The sequence below is a fragment of the Amblyomma maculatum genome, chromosome 1 (assembly GCF_055883805.1).
Source record: "Amblyomma maculatum isolate TAMU_Amacu chromosome 1, ASM5588380v1, whole genome shotgun sequence".
Lineage (NCBI taxonomy): Eukaryota > Metazoa > Arthropoda > Arachnida > Ixodida > Ixodidae > Amblyomma > Amblyomma maculatum.
This window is the reverse complement of record NC_139344.1, coordinates 15,219,627-15,239,987: the sequence shown is the minus strand read 5'-3', so window position 1 is coordinate 15,239,987 and position 20,361 is coordinate 15,219,627. Positions and strand designations below refer to the sequence as shown.

The following is a 20,361-nucleotide window of genomic DNA, read 5'->3' as shown; positions in this document are numbered from 1 at the left end:
GAATAATCACTGAAGATTAGAGCGAGGAAAGACTTGAGCAGACCGAAGCGTCGGCTTTTAATTTATAACCAGAAAGGATGCTGCCAACTCGCAACATCTTCCTGTAAAACAGCGATGAGGACGACGTGTGTAACTTTAGAACGGGAACACCGGTGGTCGATCAAGAATGCCAGACGTGCAATGCGCGCTCTAAATCTAGCATAACGCGCAGGCTAGCAGTTGTCCTTTCTTTTTTATGTGCCAAACTGCCAGCGAGCACTCGGCGCAATTTATTGGCCGCATCTCAAAACGCGCCGTCAGATAAATTATAAAGCGAGATGCACCACTGGTGCCTGCTGAGATGAACGGCCGCGGTGTGTTAGGCAAGGGAAATGCCTTCTAAACCTGAAATATTTATTTCTTTTACTTTCTATACAATGTCCTGAATTGTTCGCTCGAAAGATTCTCGCGCGGTTGGGGCCCAAAAACAGAAAACGGATCGTTCTTTGTGCGATGCTGCTCTGCGCCCATCTACCGATATTAATGTGCACTTGTCTCTGCTTATCAAACATCCTGCACTATGCGCTTTTCCTTTCTGTAACTTATACACATCCAGTGAATGCAGCAATCAAAATCAAGCTTGCGATATCCGCTATATGTCAGATGACAGGGCTCGTCTGGAAACTAATTGATAATCTTGTCTTATCACGGCGACGAGAAGAAATACTCTAATGGTGGCTACGTAAGCATCGGAATAGACAGCAAGAAACGTTGTCGAAAGCTCATGACAAGCCGTAAGGTATAATTAAGATATCAGAAGGTACGATGCCGTAGTGCTTCATTTAACGTTTGCACTGGGAAATGTCATGCCAGTGTATTAACCCGACTGTACGAGCTACACACGTCGATATGTCGCAGTAAGCGTGTATGTACGAATAGCCCCGAATGTTCTCACTCACTGCGGATATAGGACCGCAAATTGCCTCGAGAATTCGCAAGACTTCCGTGTGAATCCGCACATACGTGAGCGCCTACGTTTTTTTCTGTGAACCTTTCGCACTGGTACGCCGCCAATCGCTGCTCGCGCTTTTCTCCCCACGTCCTTTTTCTAATCGGCATAAGATGAGGCGAAAGAGAACTTGTCATTTTCTTCGGCGAGTAGTACACATATCTTTCAGTTGTATTCTTTGTTTCCTGGATACGATGATACGTACAAAGCTACCGGCGACGTAATCTCGGTGCAGCGCGGCTTCGAAGTTGTCATCACTTACGCCGTCGAAAATAAAACTGCACAACACTTTTGGCACGCACCCTTCGCCACGGTCAGAAATGGAACTATGACGCAATGTCCGGGAGGTCTTGCCGCTTCCTCCGCTACGACCGCTCGAAACGCTGGCCTTGTGTGCTAGCTGCGGCTAGGGCGACAGGAGGGACGCGCGCTAAATGTTGAACGAGGCAAAAGGCACACCCACAACGCCTTTGTCGTGTAGCGTATTGTCATCGCGGTGCGCTGCTAAACTCCGTGCGCGAAAACAACGAATGACTGCGTTCTTTTCAGCCGTAGGAAAGAAAGCCATTGGGCCTTCAACAAAGCCTCGAATGGAGAATTCAAGAAGCGTAGCTTGTTGGGCCTTCGAACGGAGAACACTAGCAAAACGCGCCAGGTTGAAAACGGCGTGATACCAGTGATCTGTGCATTATTAATCGGCTTATCTTTTTCTGTACCCACCTGCATCTCGCATGTGGCTGCGTCGCTAGCAGCGAAATTGAAGCCCATTGATATACCCATTATGATTGTGTCAACGAAGCCGATCGAACCAATTTCAACGTGCGCGGCAGTTGAAATTGTTTCGATAGGCTCGTGAAATGCTGTGATCCTCCGGGACGCAAGCTTTATTATTTTTTTTTCCAACTTTTTAACAAGTCTTCGGCGTACACATACTTTCTCACACACCTTTGCATGCCCAAACTGTCAACGCGACCACGTTCGTGCAGAGCGTAGCACGCTTCATATACATGACCAAACAAAACGAAAGTTCCAGCTGATGTTTTGCTCGGCTCGTTAATAACAAACCATGCGAGGAAGTGCAGCGCAAACGTGCATATCGATCGGTCTTTGTGCACAGATATAGGCGGGATGCAAGTACAGGAGACGTCTAGTGATTACTTAGTTGTCGTTGCTCCAAACGAATTGACAAGAATCATAGCGGCTGCTCGAGACCTTCGGTGAAAGGAAGGAGAAGCGTCCAAGCCAGAAACATGGGCAGCAACATCGCGTGCATGGTTCTGGCCTAGGCGTCCTCGCACACTTAGCGCCAGCACGCCGCGAGTTCTCGGTTAACCGGCTTTCATCACGCAAGTTCGGACAGTAATGTGACGTCAATATACAGCTATTTCCAGGCGTGACAGCGGCTTTCATAGAACATTTATTAATTCGTTAACACTTGCATGACACCCTTTGCTCAGCTTCGAGTGGAATAATTTAGTTAAGGCATCTGTCGGCCCGAATTTCTGAAAACAAACTTGCACCTCTGAAAAATGAAAACGGGCTACCCTGAAAGACGACACCGCTGCTCTTTATACATCATCGGCCACAACGCAGGAATAAATAAAATAAACAGGAAGGGGGCGCAGAGCAACAGGCGACCGCAGCGGGCACTCGTTCCTCCGGCCGTGCTCTCGCATACCCCGAACCGCGGCAAGCAGATCCTGCGCTCATCTGGCGGTCCATTTATTATTGCTAACCTATAGCGGCCTCGGCGCAACAAACTCCGGCCCACACACTGGTTCCTGTACAAGCTACACGCAGTCACGAATAAATACTAGGGACGCCGTCGTGCGGGTCAGAGGTAGTTCATGAGGGGCGTCACTTCTGGTTCGTCCTTGGGGGAGTCTCGGAACTCGAAGCAGTAGTTTGCGCCTTCATTGTTGTCCCAGAATTCCTGATCTCCGACCACGTAGCGCACGCACATCTGCACCAGCGCGTCGCCCTGCGGCGTGAGGTAGACGTCGACGCCGAAGCGGTCCGAGATGCCGTCCGACGAGCCCGGCAGGTAGACTGCGCGCAGGTCGCAGAAGGAGCGCCAGTTGTCCATCGAGTAGCGCAGCACCACCAGCTTCTCGAATGCAACGTTCAGTACGCGGATGACGGCGTGCAGCGCGCAGCCCGACGACACGACGGACTCGAGGCACACGCGCTGGCTCGTTAGCCGGCTCAGAAACGTCGGACTGGCGCCCGGCTGCGCGAACAGCGGCTTCAGCTCCAGCGTGCATGGCGGCGGCGACCGCACCACGGGAGCCAGCTGCAGGTGCGAGAAGGCGGACGCCGGCACCAAGGGCAGCTCCTCGGACACGATGGTCCGCACGGCGGCCAGGTCCAGGCCCAGCGCGTCGGCGAAGCGCACGATTTTCTTCTTGAACGGCGTGCCCGGCGGACTCTTCCCGCTCTTGAGCGATGTGCTACGCACCAAGACGCCGCGGCCGCCGTCTTCGTCGTCACTGTCCGCGTTGGAGTCCCGCTTGGGGGGCGTTGCTGGCGGCGGCTCGGTGTCCGCATACGGTGACAGGGACTCGGACGAGGACGATTCATCGCACAGCGACTGCTCCGGCGACGGCAGTTCAGGCGCTCGGGGCGTCATCTTGCGTGGCGGGGCTTCGGCGAACTTGTGCTTGGCAAAACGAGACGACCGCGGCCTGCTCTGAGGCGTCTCCTGCGGTGAACTGCTAGAAGGGCTTGTAGCGTTGTCAGGAGTAGGCATCGCAGCGGCAGCAGGTGCGGCAGCGGCGACAGTGGGAACTGTTGTGGCGGTAGTTGCAGTGGCGGAAGTCTCCGAAGAACCGCTGGTCTCCGAAGAACCGCTGCCATCGCGAAACTCCTCTGCCAGCCCATCAGCAGCGTCGTGGAAGGCGTCGTCAGAGAGGTCACACGAAGAATCGCTCTCATTCTGCACAAGCACGCCAGGTCGCACCAGCTCTTGCACGATAGGGAAAGGGAAACTGTCGTCTGGGCCACGGTGCGCCAGAGCGGCGCGAACTACGTCCCGCTCGGCCGGGTAGCGGCGCGGTTCCTCGTCGATCTTGAACTCATCGCTGTCATTCCTGGCCACCTCTTGGCGTGAAACGTTCAGCAGCACATTGCTCACTAAGGCGCTGCTTTGCGGTAGAAGCTCTGGAGAGAGCGCACTTCGAGGCTCCTCAACGACCACATCATCCCGCCGACATGAATCTACAGGTGTGTATGGTTTCTGAGGAACAGTTTGTTCGGGCGCGTCGGTTGTCTCGTCGACGGACGAAGACGGCGATGGGTCATCAGCGGTAGATCCCTGCTCGCAGTACTGCACAACGCAGTCGGTGGCTTGATCTTGTATAAGTGAAAAGAGCCGATCGTAGAGAGCACGGCCTGTACGCACCAGGAAGTTCGAGGCGTCTTGCGGCGCCGGTAGCGGCGGGGGGCTGGGCCAGGAACTCGTCGAGCCGTTGACAGACGTGGACGACGCTGACTGCTGACGGCACGGCGGACAGCGCACCACCGCGGTGGGCCGGTCATCCATGGAAGGGAAAGGCTTGCTGTAGAGCTGCCTTGCCAGAGACTCGGCGCGGAGCCGGCAGCTAGCGAGCCCAATCGCGCACGAGGACTGCCATTCGCTCGGGGTCATAGTCTCCCACGCGAAGAGACCGACGACTAAATATAGCGCGCGGACGACGCCATCGCACCGACCTCTGGGCGACCTTCCCGGACGAGGCGCTGCCGTCGACGACGCCGCCGGGCGGGACCGAACCCGCACCGGCGGCGGCACGGCTGCACGGGGGCCGCCATGGCCTGGAACGAGCTGCGCCTGCCGCCCTCAGCTTCGTCGTCCTCGTCAGCGCCGCTGCCGGGTGCCCTCGGGCTGCAGCGACGCCAGCCTGTTCGCGTCCAGGCTGCCTACGGCCAGCCGCGGTTAACACCACGACGCCGCCGCCGCTGCCGCCGACGGCCACGGTGGCCACGGGGCGTTGCTTGGCGGGGCGGCGCTGCAGTCGCGCCGCCATACGCCGGCAGCCATGATTAGCAGGAGTCCTTCTCCCCTCCTCTTCTGTGATGGGAGAGCTCGCCGAGGCTACATTGTTCTAGTACCGAAGCGCCGCTCTAACGCAAAGAGGGAGGCAACGGGCGCGCCTTGCGTTTCTGATCGAAGCTTGGTTGTCCGGTGACAACGAACAGCATGTTGAACGCACCAGTTTGACGGGCACGTCTTCAGGCGGGCAGCGTTTTTTTTTTTTTTTTGTACATTGTTGGCAAACTGAAGTAAAATTGTGAATTTCATAGACTAGCGTTTCTTTGGCTAGTGCAAACTAGAACGATAAACGCTGGAAATTAGATTCGTTGTACTGGATTACGTTACTACGCTTCACTCGAGGCAGCGTTCTTATCATTACATCGTCTTTATTTTCGTCTAGACACTTCGATCTCTCCTCTTGTGTGCCCCGCCGTTGTTGCTCAGAGATCAGGGTACTCGACTGCAGATCCTTAGGACGCGGGTTCGATCCCGAACGCAGCAGCCGCTTTTTGATGGAGGCGAAAAGCAAGGCGACCGTGCGCTGTGCGATGTCAGTGCATATCAGATAACTCCAGGTGGTCTAAATTCACGGAGCACTCCGCTACGGCGTCCCCGCATAGCCTGAGTCGTTCTAGAGCGTTAAACTCCCTAAAACCACAACAAATCACCTCCTCGTGGGCATGCTCTATAAGTGTCCTCCGCTCAGCCGTCTAATTAGGTATTGCACTCGTGCTTTTCACAAACGAAATATTTTCCGTGTCTTCTCGGCTGGCTATACTGGATGCCTAAAATGCCTTGCTGCAGCTGCCTAGTTTTCACGGGGACGAAATGCGGAAACGTTTTGGTTCTTGTGTTATCCGACGTGGCATAGAAAAGGAGGCGGAGTAAATTAAGCCCGGTCTTTCCGCTACACCGCGCTCATTACTGCCTCTTGTATTTTGCCGCAGAAGAAGGTGAAGTTGTCAAATTTATCGCCGCACACACACACACACACACACACACACACACACACACACACACACACACACACACACACACACACACACACACACACACACACACACACACACACACACACACACACACACACACACACACACACACACACACACACACACAAACGCAAATATCGTGTAGCGCGCACACTCAAGTGCAGACGACATGATCGCCTTCACAGAATGAATGAGACATTGTTCAGTACAAACCGTCGCCCATTCGTACTACAGATGCAATAAGGAAAACCGCAGCTGCAGCGTGTTCGTTGAAAGCGCAACCTAACCAGACAACTGCTGAACCGTTAACGTAGTTATTTGTTGTGCTTAAAAGTCTCACATACGAGTCACGTTCAAAAGACTCAGCTGAACTGCGCTAAAAGACGTCCTGAAATGTCACAGGCTGACAGGAAGGCCGTAAAAAACGGCAGCTACTATGACAATCCGGAGTATTTTATTTTTTTTATGAGCTCCTAACCAAGAGGCCATATGGTTTTCATAATTCACGGCGCTATTTCTGAATTTGAACTGCGCACTTAACGTCTGTTTCACAAACAGCAATCCATCAACTCCGCATAAGCTGCCTTTCTGATATGCTTCAGCGACAATATACCTATATATGCAGCGGGAAACGACGCCTATACACGAAGACGCCTGTGCATTCGTCATCGCATACGCGTCGTTTTCTGCTGCGCGAGCTCGTCCGAATGTTTCCACTTTTGAAAATTTCGAATAATTTACATCCTTACGCGCGGCACTATACGGTTCATATTCGTAAGTGCAGCACAGTAACCCTTTCGTTCCCGCATGTGGCACCAAGTCATGTCGCTTCAAAAAATATTGACGATAGGATCTGAGCATTCCAATTTATCGCAGCGCTTTGTTAGTCGCTTTGTGTAGCGTATATACAGTTACACTGGGGCAGTCATCAGCAGCGATCGGCTGCATGCTGAACGAGCCATTTTCTATTTCGCCCCCGCCAGGTGCGGCTTGAACGAGAACATCTTCGATCGAAATATTCCTGGTTGGGTTGAAGCACAAAAATTGAGAAATAGCGACACCATCCAGTATTTACCAAACTTCAACGTTCTGGAATGCACCCGGTCCCGTCTTGACGATTGAGCAGCGATGGGGTAGCGCACGGAGTCGGAGACATTAATCTGCGTATTGAAGCCACTCGGGCTACGCCGAGTTAAGGACTAGAAGTTTATGCTCAGGTCAAGAAATAAAACAACTTGACCAATTGAAAGTGTCCACTCTTGAGGCTAGGTAGAGGTTTTCTTACTAAGACTGTGGCTGGAGTTCCGTCCAGACATGACGAAAATCGCTGTTACATCCACACAGGACAGTGATCCCCTTACACGAACAAAATAAAACCTCGTAGTAGAAAATATTTCAACACGTGGTGCTGTGCACTGGTACGCTTAGACGGAACTCTTAATACTGTTCTGTCTAGTTAGAACACCAGACATCCCGAAAAAAAAAAAAATTGATCCAAGTTAACTTGTCCGGAAAGAACAGCAATTGTCACTTGAGTTACGTGACAGTGAACTTAACTCAAACCTGTTTTAGGTGCTAAAGACATCGAAGCAAACCACGCAGCTATATGCCATTGTACATGCTGTGATGATATACTGGCGATAGTTATATGAAAACATTATGGGAAATTTGACACCGTCGGTTTGGTCAAAAGGGAACGCGAGGTTTGATGTGGAATGAACTGCAATATCAACCAGTAAAGCTGCTTTTCAACAAATAGCTAGACACTCAGTTTTAACAACGAAAAATGACGAGGCCCTTTTGGACTCCTTAGAAGGGCATTCGAGTATTCAGCTGCAGGTCTTTTGTGTGTTTACATCAGTTTCGTTGCTGCATTCGTCAGCACTCAACCGACGCTCATCTGTGGTAAGACCTCAAATTTGTCGGGCAGGCCAAGAGGTCACTTTTAGCAGTTAGAATCCTATCGTAGTGCTCCTGTGGTTGGTCCTTTGTGGTCATGTACCCTCTATAACGTCATCACCTTCTCGACCAAGGGAATTTCGTATCTCACTGCGCCAAAGCTTCGGTATTCAGGTTGCCCCAACATGATACTCACTGTTTTTTAAAACCTTTTTTACGCTATATTAACGCCTAGCACGGCAGATTTCTCATCGTAGTACTCATAACTCGTGGTTACACCAAGACAGATATGATATATACTTTCACTTGTAATTGGCTGACCGGCAGATTAGGCGGCGGGTTCACATGAAATATCTACTCTTTCAGTTACTCTACCTGTGACTACTCTCCGAGGAGCCGAAATTCCCACTTTCGCGGATACCGGGAGTTTTCTTCTCTCTCTCTCCCTCTCTTTTTCTTTTTTTCTCTCCGCTCAGACGTGGAGAGTCGTGGAGAGGGGGCTTAGACGAGGAGAGGAGACGCCCCTCCGGAGGGAGCACGGTCTGCGCGCAGAGGCATCGATCGGCACTCGGGCGGCTCACTGACCCCGTTCCACCGCGGGGCACTGTTGCGCTCCGCGGTGCCTCGCTGCATCGCCTCTGCAGGAGTTGGCCAACGCTTGCGCGCCGCAACTTTTCCTTTCTAAAGTGCGACGTCGATGATGGCAGTAACTATAATATCCCGCCTTCTGGCATCCTTCTTTAAACGTCCGAACGCTTAGGTCGCCACATTTGTCACGTAAAGGACCTACGACAATCGTGGCTCCAGGGTCACCTTGCTAACGCGTTGGTTTATGCGTACGTGCTGACTGAAGCAGGCTGTCTGATGTAATGTATTGTACGTGAGTGCGGTCTAGAGTCAACCCCTCTGTCTCGGTGTCAGCGGGCTGGTGGACAGTCGAAAGGATGCCTCGTCATGCGAGCGCAGGGATGGTCTTACCGCGTCATTCTTGTACAACGGCTGGAGTGAACACGTACCACTCCACGGGTTCGCCATTGCAGCGTACTAAGCGTGCTGGGTATCGAGGTTACCGCGTCTTCTTGTTTTGATTCGGGATGCTGGTGCGTGCACAATGTATGAACGCTGTATAGAAATGCGCAAAAAAAAAAAAGCGCAATGCTCTGTCCTGACGCATCGGACCTGCGGAATGCAAAGTATACAGTTTTGCTGGAAAGCCCGCGCTTTCTTCGCCGTTAACTGACATTGTTCTTTTACAACTTCGATAGCGCTGCATTGATCAATACCTGCGTTAGCGGTATCATTTATTCACGACGACAGCGCCAACTTAAGTATAGCAAAAAATGAAAATGCGCAGAAAATAAGAATGTACCCTACGTAGAATGACGCAACCTTGCATGCACTAATTTCCGAGTCATCGGTTTCCGAATGTATTAGGAGCTAATTGGAAATTCAAACAGGTTTCTAAACCTCACTTTTGTAACCGTTGAGAAGCAAGCTGCGCCTTGTTAGTGGAACAGTAATTCTCCTTGAATTTGATTGCCTAAATAAATCTCTCTCTCTCAATGTGAGCATTCCATTTTTGAAACTGGAATTTACATTTTGGAGAATTTCGAAGAAGAGTTGACGTCTGATGAAGATGCAACCACTCTTGACTTGTGATGCCATTTTTATGGGATGCGGGCGTTCTTGGCGCTATTACGCCCAGAAAGTGAACCCCTAGACATAACAATTTGAAAACTTGAGTTCTGGCTTCACTGAGGTTACGCGAGCATACACTTGTAGTTTATCCAACGCAGCGACAAATTACAGGAGGTGCGAGATAAGGTTGCAGTACAGGCAGTGTGTTTTACGGCTAACGTAATTTTTTTTTTTTTCTGCCTAGTGGATCAGATGTTCCCGTCACCAGGCATGTGTCAAGCGCCGAGAGCACATCGGCGACTTCGATTTCCCGCGAGAAGGGGCGGGGCCTGGTGAGGTTGGTGGCGAAATTGCAAAATAGGAGCCTTATGCAAGGCTTTGAGAAGGGCGAGGTCACGCGGGTCAGACGTTGGTGGCGAAACACTGCAGCTGTGCACATCGATACAGTCGCGACCGTCTGCGCAGTTTATGGAGCGTATTATGGCGGGCACTGACCGCCGCCGCACTCGCCGCCCGTAAGACCTGCTCAATTTTTATTCACTTGCCCGGCCCCTTGCGTATTTCTCCTTTTCCTCCTTCGTCCGAAGCGTTCCTTTTCTCTCCCGCGCCCCTGTGAGCTAAGTCCGTGTACCTCCGCAACCATTTTTATTGCACCTCTGGTCACGTTCTGAGCGCCAACCAAATCCCCTCCACGAGATTTTCCCTTTTGGATGAGATGGATGTGGCAACGAGAGAAGGCGAAATTCCTGAGGCAACGAAGAAGACAAGCGCCGTCAGTATTATTCTCCATCATCTCTCCGCGCCGCGTACATGCGGCCCGATAGTCTCGGTCGTAAGAACGAACTGCCTTTCTTGCGTCTTTTCCTCGCATGGCCGACACGTGCGTGCCGTGTGGTATTTCTCTGCTGCTCAGTCGGGGAGAAGTCCCTTGCTTTCAAAATCAACGCCCGTTGAGGAAAAAAAAAAAAAAAAAAAAAGAACTGAGCATTTGCATCTTTCGCGTACCATACGCTTTGACAACTAAGGACCAGGCGTAAAAAAGGAAAGATGTGATCGAACGAGAAGCGAAATGCCAGATGTGAAATGTATTTGACGAAGGCGAAAAGCAAGGCGTCCGTGTGCTGTGCGATGTCAGCGCACGTTAAAGAACCCCAGGTGGCAGAAATTTCCGGAGCCCTCCACTACGGAGTCTCTCATAGCCTGAATCGCTTTGGGACGTTAAACCTCACTAAACTGCCGAGCAACAAGCGGGAACTTGATGCGAACTGACCCTAAGCTATCATGCAATATGTACACTGAAATGTTAATTGGTAAGCAACTGTGCGCGAGGTCCCAGTTAAGAAGCTGCAGATACGCGTCGATCAGGGAATAGAGGTGGCGTCGATTGAATGATTTCTCGATACCAGCTTTTCTGATGTTTTTCCTTCCTTCCTTCGTGCCGACAAGTAAAGTTATATAGGCTTTCTAACTGAGAGAAGCTCATGACGGACAAAAAGAGATGTGTCACGCAGTACGAGATTATTCGAACGTCTTTTATTTTCTATCTCTCTCTCCCCGTTTTCATAGCAAAAAAAAATTCAGCGCAAGCGATACGTATTCCCTCAGCTGATGCTTAAAGATCCACGGGGTAATTAATGTCCTCATAGAAACAGCACAAACCCATGAGGATTGGCCCTGACCAGGCGGTGATTACAAATTCATTGATTGCATGCGGTAGAAATGAGACGATATAAAAAAAAAAATTGAGCAACTTCATTTCCGCGAGGTAAACTACTCACGTCGGTGAAAAAAAATAAAAAATAATAATGAAGTGCGAGCGCCTAGGATTGACGTCTACAGTTCCTGTCCTCCTCTCCTTTGGCGCAACCGTCAAAGGGTATGCCATAAAACCGGTGTGTGATTTACTCCATAGCTATAATATTGCTACCGGAAGATTTGTTTGTTAATGCTATCTGTCTATATTATACTTAGGTAGAACGAAAGGAAGAAGGTGGTTTGCACGGTATGAAAAAGAACTGAACAAGGGTAAATGGGGTACGCCTTAGTTCTTACAAATTTAATTACAAATTTACTTACAAATACTTACAAATTTAAACTGTATTTTTTTTTTTTTTGCAAAAAGAAAATCGGTCTTTCATTGGTTACTATTCTTATCGACCCAAAATTTTTCCAAAAAACTTTAGCAACACTAATTCCTAATTAATAAGCTATCAATCATGCAGTCTAAATCGACATCATGAATTCTATTCTTACACCTGCAATGAATTCTAACCAATCCGGGTATGTGCCATGTGGGAGAGAAAGAAGAAGAAGGCCACGCGCAATCCCGCTCGAAGACCAGAGGGAAGCGTACCAGCAGCCGGAGCGGACCATGGAGGCCAGCCGCTGCTCCAGCGGCTGCAGCTCGGAGCTGGCCAGCGCTTCCAGGTGAGAGCCCCGCGCACATAGCGTTCGCGGCTCAGCGCGCACCCTGCGTAGGACCGGCGGTCCACACGCCGCGACAGGCACTATACTCCGAGCACAAGTCCCCTGTTTCCATTTACGCGGACTTCAAAAACTGCGGGTACCTGTCCCGTGAGCCTTGTAATTATTTATTATTTCGCTACGAATACGCCGTATCACGATTTCTAAATACCCCGAATTCAGGCTCAGAGAGTCGCTTGGAATGCTTGCCACTCTTGGCCGCGTCAGAGTGCGTACCAGCCGTGCGCGCCAAATGCACACGGCCAGCTTAGTACGTATACGCCGCGCACGCCACAGTTGCGTGGCGAGTTTGCGAAATACCCATCTTCAACAGGAAAGTGGCAGGGCAAGGAGAAGACCTCTTTCATAGGGTCTTGGTCTGTCGCGGTCAGCCAGCACCTCGTTTACCACCAGAGATAAGGCTAGAATAGCTGCTTCTTCAGAGAGTGAATTGCACTCGAATCACATCGTATAGACGCCTCCTTATTACATCTAACAACTACTACCCCCCCCCCCCCCCCGGTGAAAATCGTAATTGGTCTAACTGGTTTATGGAACAATTCCCAGCTGATAACGGTTGGAACTCAATGGCTATGCTAATTTGATAAGCAGCCATTATGACGGTCAGACCGCGCGGCTCGCTCTGCAGCCGTGATCGTGCCCACTACTCCAATCCGTGGGAAGTTTGCATGCGGGAGAGCCCGAAAGGCGAGCGCTCAGAGGTGCTTCACCTCGGAAGCGGCAGCACTCCCTTTCCCGACGACATACGCCTTATATAGCCTCTGCGTTTGGCGCACTCCCAGGCTCGTGGACAGTTCGCTCCGTGGCTGCTGTTGACGAGCGTAGACACGTGTCACCTGCAAAAAACATAAGGATGGGGGACATCTGTTTGTGCACACGCGTATGGATCGAATGAGTCTATACGCGTTGTAAAAAAAAAAAAAAAAAAAAAAAAAAAAAAAAACAACAACTTGGCGAGTACAGGCACGTTTTGTGCACGCAGATTGACACGCATTGTTTACCTCGGATGATGAGCGTTTTCCATTATAAAATTGAATTGAAATAGTGCCTTACTCTTTTGCGCCATGAAGTGCCAGTGAAGGGCTCCATCTTGATTTCGACGTTCAGGACTTATTCGGCGTGCGCGCTGAAATATCAGTACACAGGTGTACGTATTCGTGTCTCTACCGCGGCCCGGCTTCGAGCCGGCAAATTTGCGTCCAGTAGCACAGCGCATATCAGCTAGCTGAGTGACCGCGACGAGTACGCGCCTTCGTGTCAGAACATTGCACGACTTCCGCGGGAGGCAGACTTGCGCGTCATTGCGCGCTCTTGCGCTGCCTTGGTGCGCAGAGCAGATGCTGAACGGCATTTGTGATGCCAGAGTATTCAATGGCCCTGCAACGTGCAAGTGACATCCAGCATTATCTTCCCGTTAAATAAATCATCATCATCATCACCATCAGCCTGATTATACCCACTGCAGGGCGAAGGCCTCTCCCATATTTCTCCACTTAACCCGGTTCTGTGCTAGCTGCATCTACTTGACCCCTGCGAACTTCTTAATCTCATCCGCCCACCTAACTTTCTGCCGCCCCCTGCTACGCTTTCCTTCCCTTGGAATCCAGTTTGTTACCCTCAGCGACCATCGGTTATCCTCTCTTCGCACTACATGTCCTGCCCATGTCCATTTCTTCTTCTTAATTTCCACTAGAATGTCGGCAACTTGAGTTATTTCTCTGACCCACTCTGCACGCTTTCTATCTCTTAATGTTACCCCTACCATTTTTCGTTCCATAGCCCTCTGGGTTGTCCTCAACTTAAGTAGAACTCTCTTGGTTAGCCTCCACGTTTCAGCCCCATAGGTGAGTACAGGCAAGATGCAACTGTTGTATACTTTCCTCTTGAGCGATACCGGTAAGCTGCTAGTCATAATCTGCGAGTGCTTGCCAAATGCGCTCCATCCCAATCTTATTCTTCTTGTTATTTCCTTTTCATGGTCCGGATCTGCGGTTACTACCTGCCCTAAGTAGACATATTCGCCTACTACTTCCACTATTTCGCTACCTACTGTAAACTGCTGTTCCTTCCCGAGGCTGTTGAACATTACCTTAGTCTTCTGCATATTGATTTTCAAGCCTACCTTTCTACTTTTTCTGTCTAGGCCATCAATTATTATTTGCAGTTCATCCCCCGAGTTGCTTAGCAAGGCAATAAATGCCTTGCTAAATAAATAAATGCCGTGCCTGAAAAAAGAAAACAAAAGAAAACAAAAAAGCTTGGGGGCCTCTTTAACTACATCCTCAACGAAGGGAATAGGATAGCATTACCCACTAACCCACCTTAACCAATCGACTAATCCATCTTAATCCATTTTTGGGGGTGGGCCAACTGCCAAATTTTGGGAGTCCTTGGAAATTTCAAATTTGGCAGCGCTCTCTGAAGTAATCGCTCAAGCGCGCAATAAATTAATTTCGTTACGGAGGAGCTAACTTTTTAGTTGACGATACGATCAAGCACCCAATTAACCCTGCCCAAGGGGCCACATCAGTCTTTTATACACATCATCAAATCACCACATTCCGCAAACATAGCTGCATGACAATGCCGGGTGTAGGTAAAAACGTCCCCGGAAGATACGACCCCGGAGAAAACGACCCCGGAGAAAACGTCCCCGGAAGAAACGGCCCCTGAAGAAGAGGCAACTAGGAAAAGACGTCCCCAAGGCAAAAAGCGGTCCTAAAAATGATTTCTTCCGATACCCACATGAAAAAAAAAAAGATACTAATTTTATGCCATTCTTTCTTGCCTTTGAGTTAAATGTAATCATCATTTGGAACCTACGTCCTCTGTGCGCCCGAAATGTTTACAAGAACTGCGTAAAAGCACGGTGAAAGAGCCATCTGACTCATTATACGTTGCGAGGTTCCGAGCTCCGCAGCTCATTAAGCAATCATGCGGCAGGTCTAATAAGCTTGGTAATACTGCCCACTGTTATGACCGTGCATGGTCCGCACTTGCGCGCACTATTGTTCGCCTGTGGGCATGGATATGTGCTGTGGATATGTGCTGTTGGTGCAAGGGCTCTAAGTGAGCCTGTTTCAATGAGTCTTTTTGTGTGAGCCTGTTTTGCTTTGTCGAGACCCTGCAAATGCCAAATTGGCCCTGTCAAGGGAACGTCAAGAAAAATACAAAGAAACGTCGCCCTGTGAGAAATAGCCGGATGTGATTTTGTTCAATTGTTCACCCTTCCCGTCGAGAAGCGTTATTGTCAAGTGAGGAATGCCTATTGTCCAAAGGAGACGACAGAGTGACACGTCCGCTGACGTACAGGACAAGAAAGGAGCATGATGAATACGGCCATTAGAGGAATTCCCGGGAATGCAGGAAAGATTTGCAATTGCCGGAAAGGGACAATGCTGGGTGCAGTATGTGGCACGCACGTGCACTTGGGTTTCTGAGAAGGAAATCCACTTGCCGGAACCACCATATCGGATCTTTGCTGAAGATTAGAAATGTACCTCCTCGCCGTTACCAAGCTCTACCCGCCAACAAGTGACCACGCCCAACGAAACAATACCGGACCAGTCAGTGCATCAGACCATCAGTGCTGTGATGTGTTCGATTGGATGCCGATATCTGAGGGGCGTGCCCTGGAACTGGTTGGTCAGCATCTTCAGAGAGGGGCTGGACATAGGGGGTTTTAAGGACGTTGCAGAGCACGAAATGAGGCTCTGAGCCCTGGGTAAACGGCTCATCCAGACGCTTCTCGCTATGAACTCTTAACGCTTGCCATTTTGCTGATAAACCCTTCTTTTTCATGTAAATACGTTTTCTCAAAGTGCCATTAAACCTGCTTGTATATATTTTACCAACTTCGAAGATTCAATCCTTCATCAACCCGGAGTCTCTGCACGCTACCAAGTGAAGGCCGGGTCGACTTAGCCCCAGCGTCACGACACCACTGAGAAAATATAGGCGGATCGGCGTATGGTTGTCCCGGGGAACCGCCCAAAGCAGAAGACACCACTACTAGAATTACTTTCCAGACCTTCTGGTGACAACGTTCAAGCGTTCTTCTGATGATGGTGTAGAATGGTGATAAGGGCGGTATTTTTTTTTTTTTAGTATTTTCATTTGGGCATATTTTACAAATATGCCCCCGAGGTGAGGCTAAAGGAGGAAGGCAAAGAAATCTCCTGACGAGACCGGTGATGATGGTATAAGCAGGACGAGGCTTAACTGGTCGTGCATCATGGCCATACTAAAGCATCGCTACAAGCTTCCCCGGTAAAGCCGGTGGTCAGCTCGCCTTTTCCGCGCAATCCGAAGACGAGGCGCTGACACTGTATTACCGCTGTAATAAAGTGAACATGCATCATTCATTATTGCAGCTCGCCACGCGGAAACGCAGTCTACATCCTATAGCGCAAGAATTCAGTCCCCGTTCGGGGACATGTTTTTCGACTTCGCAAATAGGGACATTTTTTCCGGGGACATTTGCTCCGGGGACGTTTTTACCGGACAGTGCCACCACCTCACGGTACCTTGACGCCCTTATCCAGCGCCATATTGCGGCAATTATACACACCGACTACTTCATATCACCGTCTCCCATGCTTTCACCTCGGTTTTCTTTGTCATTGCGACGCCTGTGGGTGGCGTGCCCAAATCCACATTTTTCCACTACCTGTGGCAATGTCTGGCAGCGCATACGGTGGGAAAATCGCTCAAGGTTTGTCGAGTCTCACGACTTCCCCCTTTGGGAAACTACCAAAGGTGCGCCGTACTCTTCACAGCAGACAGCTGTCTCCCCGCATCTGCATGGCGAAATTTGTCCGCGGACACTTAATTTCGGTAACAAAGCTGCAGCGAAATATCGCTGCATGTGATCAATTTGGCTTCCTCCCAAAATGAGCAATACGCGCGCCTTGTGAGGCCTCCCCCAGTTGTGGTTCCTGGCAGCGTGGACCTTACTCGAGCATACATTCCACAGGTGTCTACTAACTCGGACAGGCGCCCACAAAGTTAAACGGAACCCGAGAACGGTATAAACGTTGCCTCGCGGCGCGCTCTCGCATCACGCGTAAGCAATGCAAGGCGGGCGTAAGTGGCACATGATGTTCGTCTCGTCGCCTGCCGGGCGAAGCAAGCAGAGGAAACACTTTCGACGCGTTGTGCAATAATTTACTGTATGCAGAATTAGTTCGGTCTGCCGCGCCCGTGGCGTTTGCTGGTGTTCTGGCTTTCCGCTTCGTCAAGATTGCAGCAACCTTCGAAGTGAATCCTCGTGTGCGGGTGGCGGTTCGCGCTGCATTTACGCTGCGCTTGACAGTGATTTCGGGGTCAGTACTCTGAGTTCGCTGACGCACACTTTGAGCTAAAAATAAACATTGCTCAAGCAATGCTACACACTCTCTATTTTGGCCCATACTCCAGCTTCGACCGGGCAGTATTTCATGTGGCATTAGTCGCGATATATGTGGACACGCTTGGCAAGCAGATGCACTCTAGCAGGAGTAATTACTGCGCATTGTCTAAAAAGTGGACGGCATGCTGGACTCATCAGATAGGCGCTGGTTTGAGGTGCTAACAGCGCTAGAAATATTATTTAACGCCACATGGCTTTAACCATGCAAGGGCAGAAGACAGTTCACAGAATTGCCCGCAAAACGCACGCCACACTGCTCCCGATATGTCCGCACGTAATTAGTGAGAAATAATATCAGACTCCTGCAATATTTTTGCAGAAAAGTGTTGAAGGACCCTGATAATACAACCGACGTGATATCATGTCAACATATACAGCTAAGCAGAACTCGATTTTGTTCTGTATTTTCGCTTTCACGCCGTGAAGAGACGCGGAGATCTTTTTTATTCTTCAGAGATAAATAAAGTGTATGAAAAAAAAAAAAATCGGAGGACAACTAGTTACCACTAGCTGGGAGAATGAATGCGATAGCAAAAGAACCTCATTGTGAGCTGCATGCACGCCCACAGATACCATGCACACATACAATTCATTACAACACAAAACAACGCATTACTGCATATACGATGCATAATCACATACATATCTTAAATTGATTAGGATCTTCTATTTTCGCCCAGCCACGGTGGTGCAGTGATTTGGGTGCTCGGCTACTGTGTCTAAGGATGCGGGGCCAAATCCCGGTAGCGGCGGCCGCTTTCCGATGGAGGCGAAAAGCAAGGCGCCTGTGTGCTGTGCTATGTTTAGCTGTGGATGTTAACAGAACCCCAGGTGGCCGAAATTTCGTGAATACTCCACTACGGCGTCTCTCATAGCCTGAGGCCGCTTTGGGACGTTAAACCCCATTGCAGGGAATTTACGGGGTCGCAGCGGAGCACCAGAACAAAACGACGAGCGTGACAGGCTTCTCGAACCGAACAGCATGTGCCGCGCGTGCCCGTGCCTCCGCTTTACAGCGTCGCTGTGCGCTACGCCATAAAACAAGCCAACCATCTTCATGTAGGAACCCTCCTCCTCTCCACTTTCCTGCTTGTTTGCAAGTGGCTCTTCCGTGTACAGGGTCCTTCCCGTGGCATGCACATTCCCAGTCTCTCCGTCCTTACCTCTAGGAGAAGAAGACTTCCCTCTTTCCATTTCGCCTCTGACAACCATGGCAGGTCACGGCTGGCCCTTCTGTGTACCAACCATGGCCGATGACAGGTGGCAAGTGTGTGACAGCGCCGACGATCTATTTCGGCTCCAATTGGGGCTATCGTCTATCACATGGTGGTCGTAACATCTGGCTTCACTGTTAAGCAGAAGCGTCGTGCAACTAAGCCGACCCTTGTGTTGCGTGCAGATGTGTGTAGTGGCGCTATCAGTAGGGGAAATTAAAATTCGGCCAATATATTTAAGCCTACCTACTTGTGAGAATAAGTCATGCTGTGACCGACCAATTAGTGCCCGGCCATGTCACCGCTCAAAGGCGCGCTCGCGATTTTCCGTGCCATGGATGCCGTCGCGCCGCCAGCTTTTTTGCCAATGGGAAATGGGAATGACTTCGCATTAATATGAACAAAAATTAACAACTTGTTGTTCGAATTCAGTTAAGAGACAAACAACAGAGGGTTATTTGTTGCATGAAATGATCGAGTGCCAAACACATTTGATTTTTCTGGCCATGCCGAGTGAGATGGCGTTGTGCACTCGATGGTTCATGCTTTCGCTGTCATTGCTGAAACAAATGGACTCTGCATGGGTCATGAACCATCAGGGGACCCACTGCGGACTGCAGAGTTTAGCTTTGTCTTCCAGCTCATACGGGTTCTGCTACCCACTCCTAGTGGAGACAGCTGCAGTTAGCAAAAAAGCTAAATAGTCCTCAGGTTCCACGCGAAAGAACTATGGCTCGTTAGCAGCATCTCTTGAAATGAACCATGAGATAAAAACTACCGACGCATTAAAAGCCGAAATAACTAATAATTTCGATCCCTCCGCCCTCCTTTCAAAAAACAAGAAAAGACCGACTACGGCGTTCCCTTTTTATAGGTGAACTAACGAACAAAGATGTTATTTTGGGAACAGATGAGTCATTACCTGTGCACTGCGGACTTAGGTACACGGCGTGATTAAAAAGTTAAGCTTAGGAGTATGACGCGATAGCGTTAAAAAGAGTCCTTGCGGCCGCCTGAGGGACCTTTGGCGGTCCTTTGACAGACATCCAGTTACTTAAGGGCGTAAATGAGCACACCTGATAACTAACGCTCGCACCTACCAAGTCGCTATGCATAACAGAGCACGTGATGTGACAAACTCTCACGCAAGGCCTCATTTTTACCAAGCCGAATGAACGTGCCTCGGTGGCCAAGGGTCAGAGACTCGATTAGATCGATTACCAAATCATCTTTAAAGCATAAGTAATTACTTTGCATCTATATCTGTTATAATGACGTTTAAGATATATTTCGACATCAGCGTCATAATAGCGATTATGTAATATTTTAATCACTCGCAATACTGAAGCTTCACGGGTGACGCCACGCCCTCTCGACCAGATTTCCTTGACACGCCGACAAGGCCGTCGTCATATTTCCCGCCGAACGAGACGTCTATCGCTATCGCGTTAAAACGGCCTTCAGATAAGCCTAGGTATATCGACCAAGCCAAACGGCGGATCCAACTCTCGCATGCCCAGGATCCTAGAGCACCTTTATTAGCGAGGCAACTGTCGGATATTAGAAGATGCCGCAATGCACGTGCTGATGAGTATGATAAGCTGCCGACGTATGGCAAAACTTTTAACGTTATTCCCGCGCTCGGAGCTAAAATTACCATCGAAAACCGATGGGCTGCGCTTCTGAAAATAATTGAGGCAACTGCT

The 20,361-nt window shown here is 49.9% G+C and overlaps 2 protein-coding genes across 2 annotated transcripts in view; one reads left to right on the top strand and one right to left on the bottom strand.

Moving 5' to 3' along the window:
- Window positions 1–2,387: 2,387 nt before the first annotated feature.
- LOC146201815 (uncharacterized) lies at window positions 2,388–4,988 on the bottom strand. The gene has a single exon (XM_084587776.1). The coding sequence runs from the start codon at window positions 4,632–4,634 to the stop codon at window positions 2,823–2,825; it is 1,812 nt and encodes a 603-aa protein (XP_084443902.1). The 5' UTR covers window positions 4,635–4,988; the 3' UTR covers window positions 2,388–2,822.
- A 6,052-nt stretch (window positions 4,989–11,040) lies between these two features.
- The window catches only part of LOC146201814 (uncharacterized), a 31,894-nt gene continuing 22,573 nt past the window's right edge, over window positions 11,041–20,361 (top strand). The window contains exon 1 of the mRNA XM_084587774.1: window positions 11,041–11,974. Coding sequence (XP_084443900.1) covers window positions 11,784–11,974 — 191 coding nt within the window. The 5' untranslated portion in view covers window positions 11,041–11,783. The remainder of the gene's footprint in view (window positions 11,975–20,361) is intronic.

Coding starts and splice junctions, on each gene's coding strand:
- LOC146201815 (XM_084587776.1), bottom strand. CDS start 4,634: ATGACCCCGAGCGAATGGCAGTCCTCGTGCGCGATTGGGCTCGCTAGC.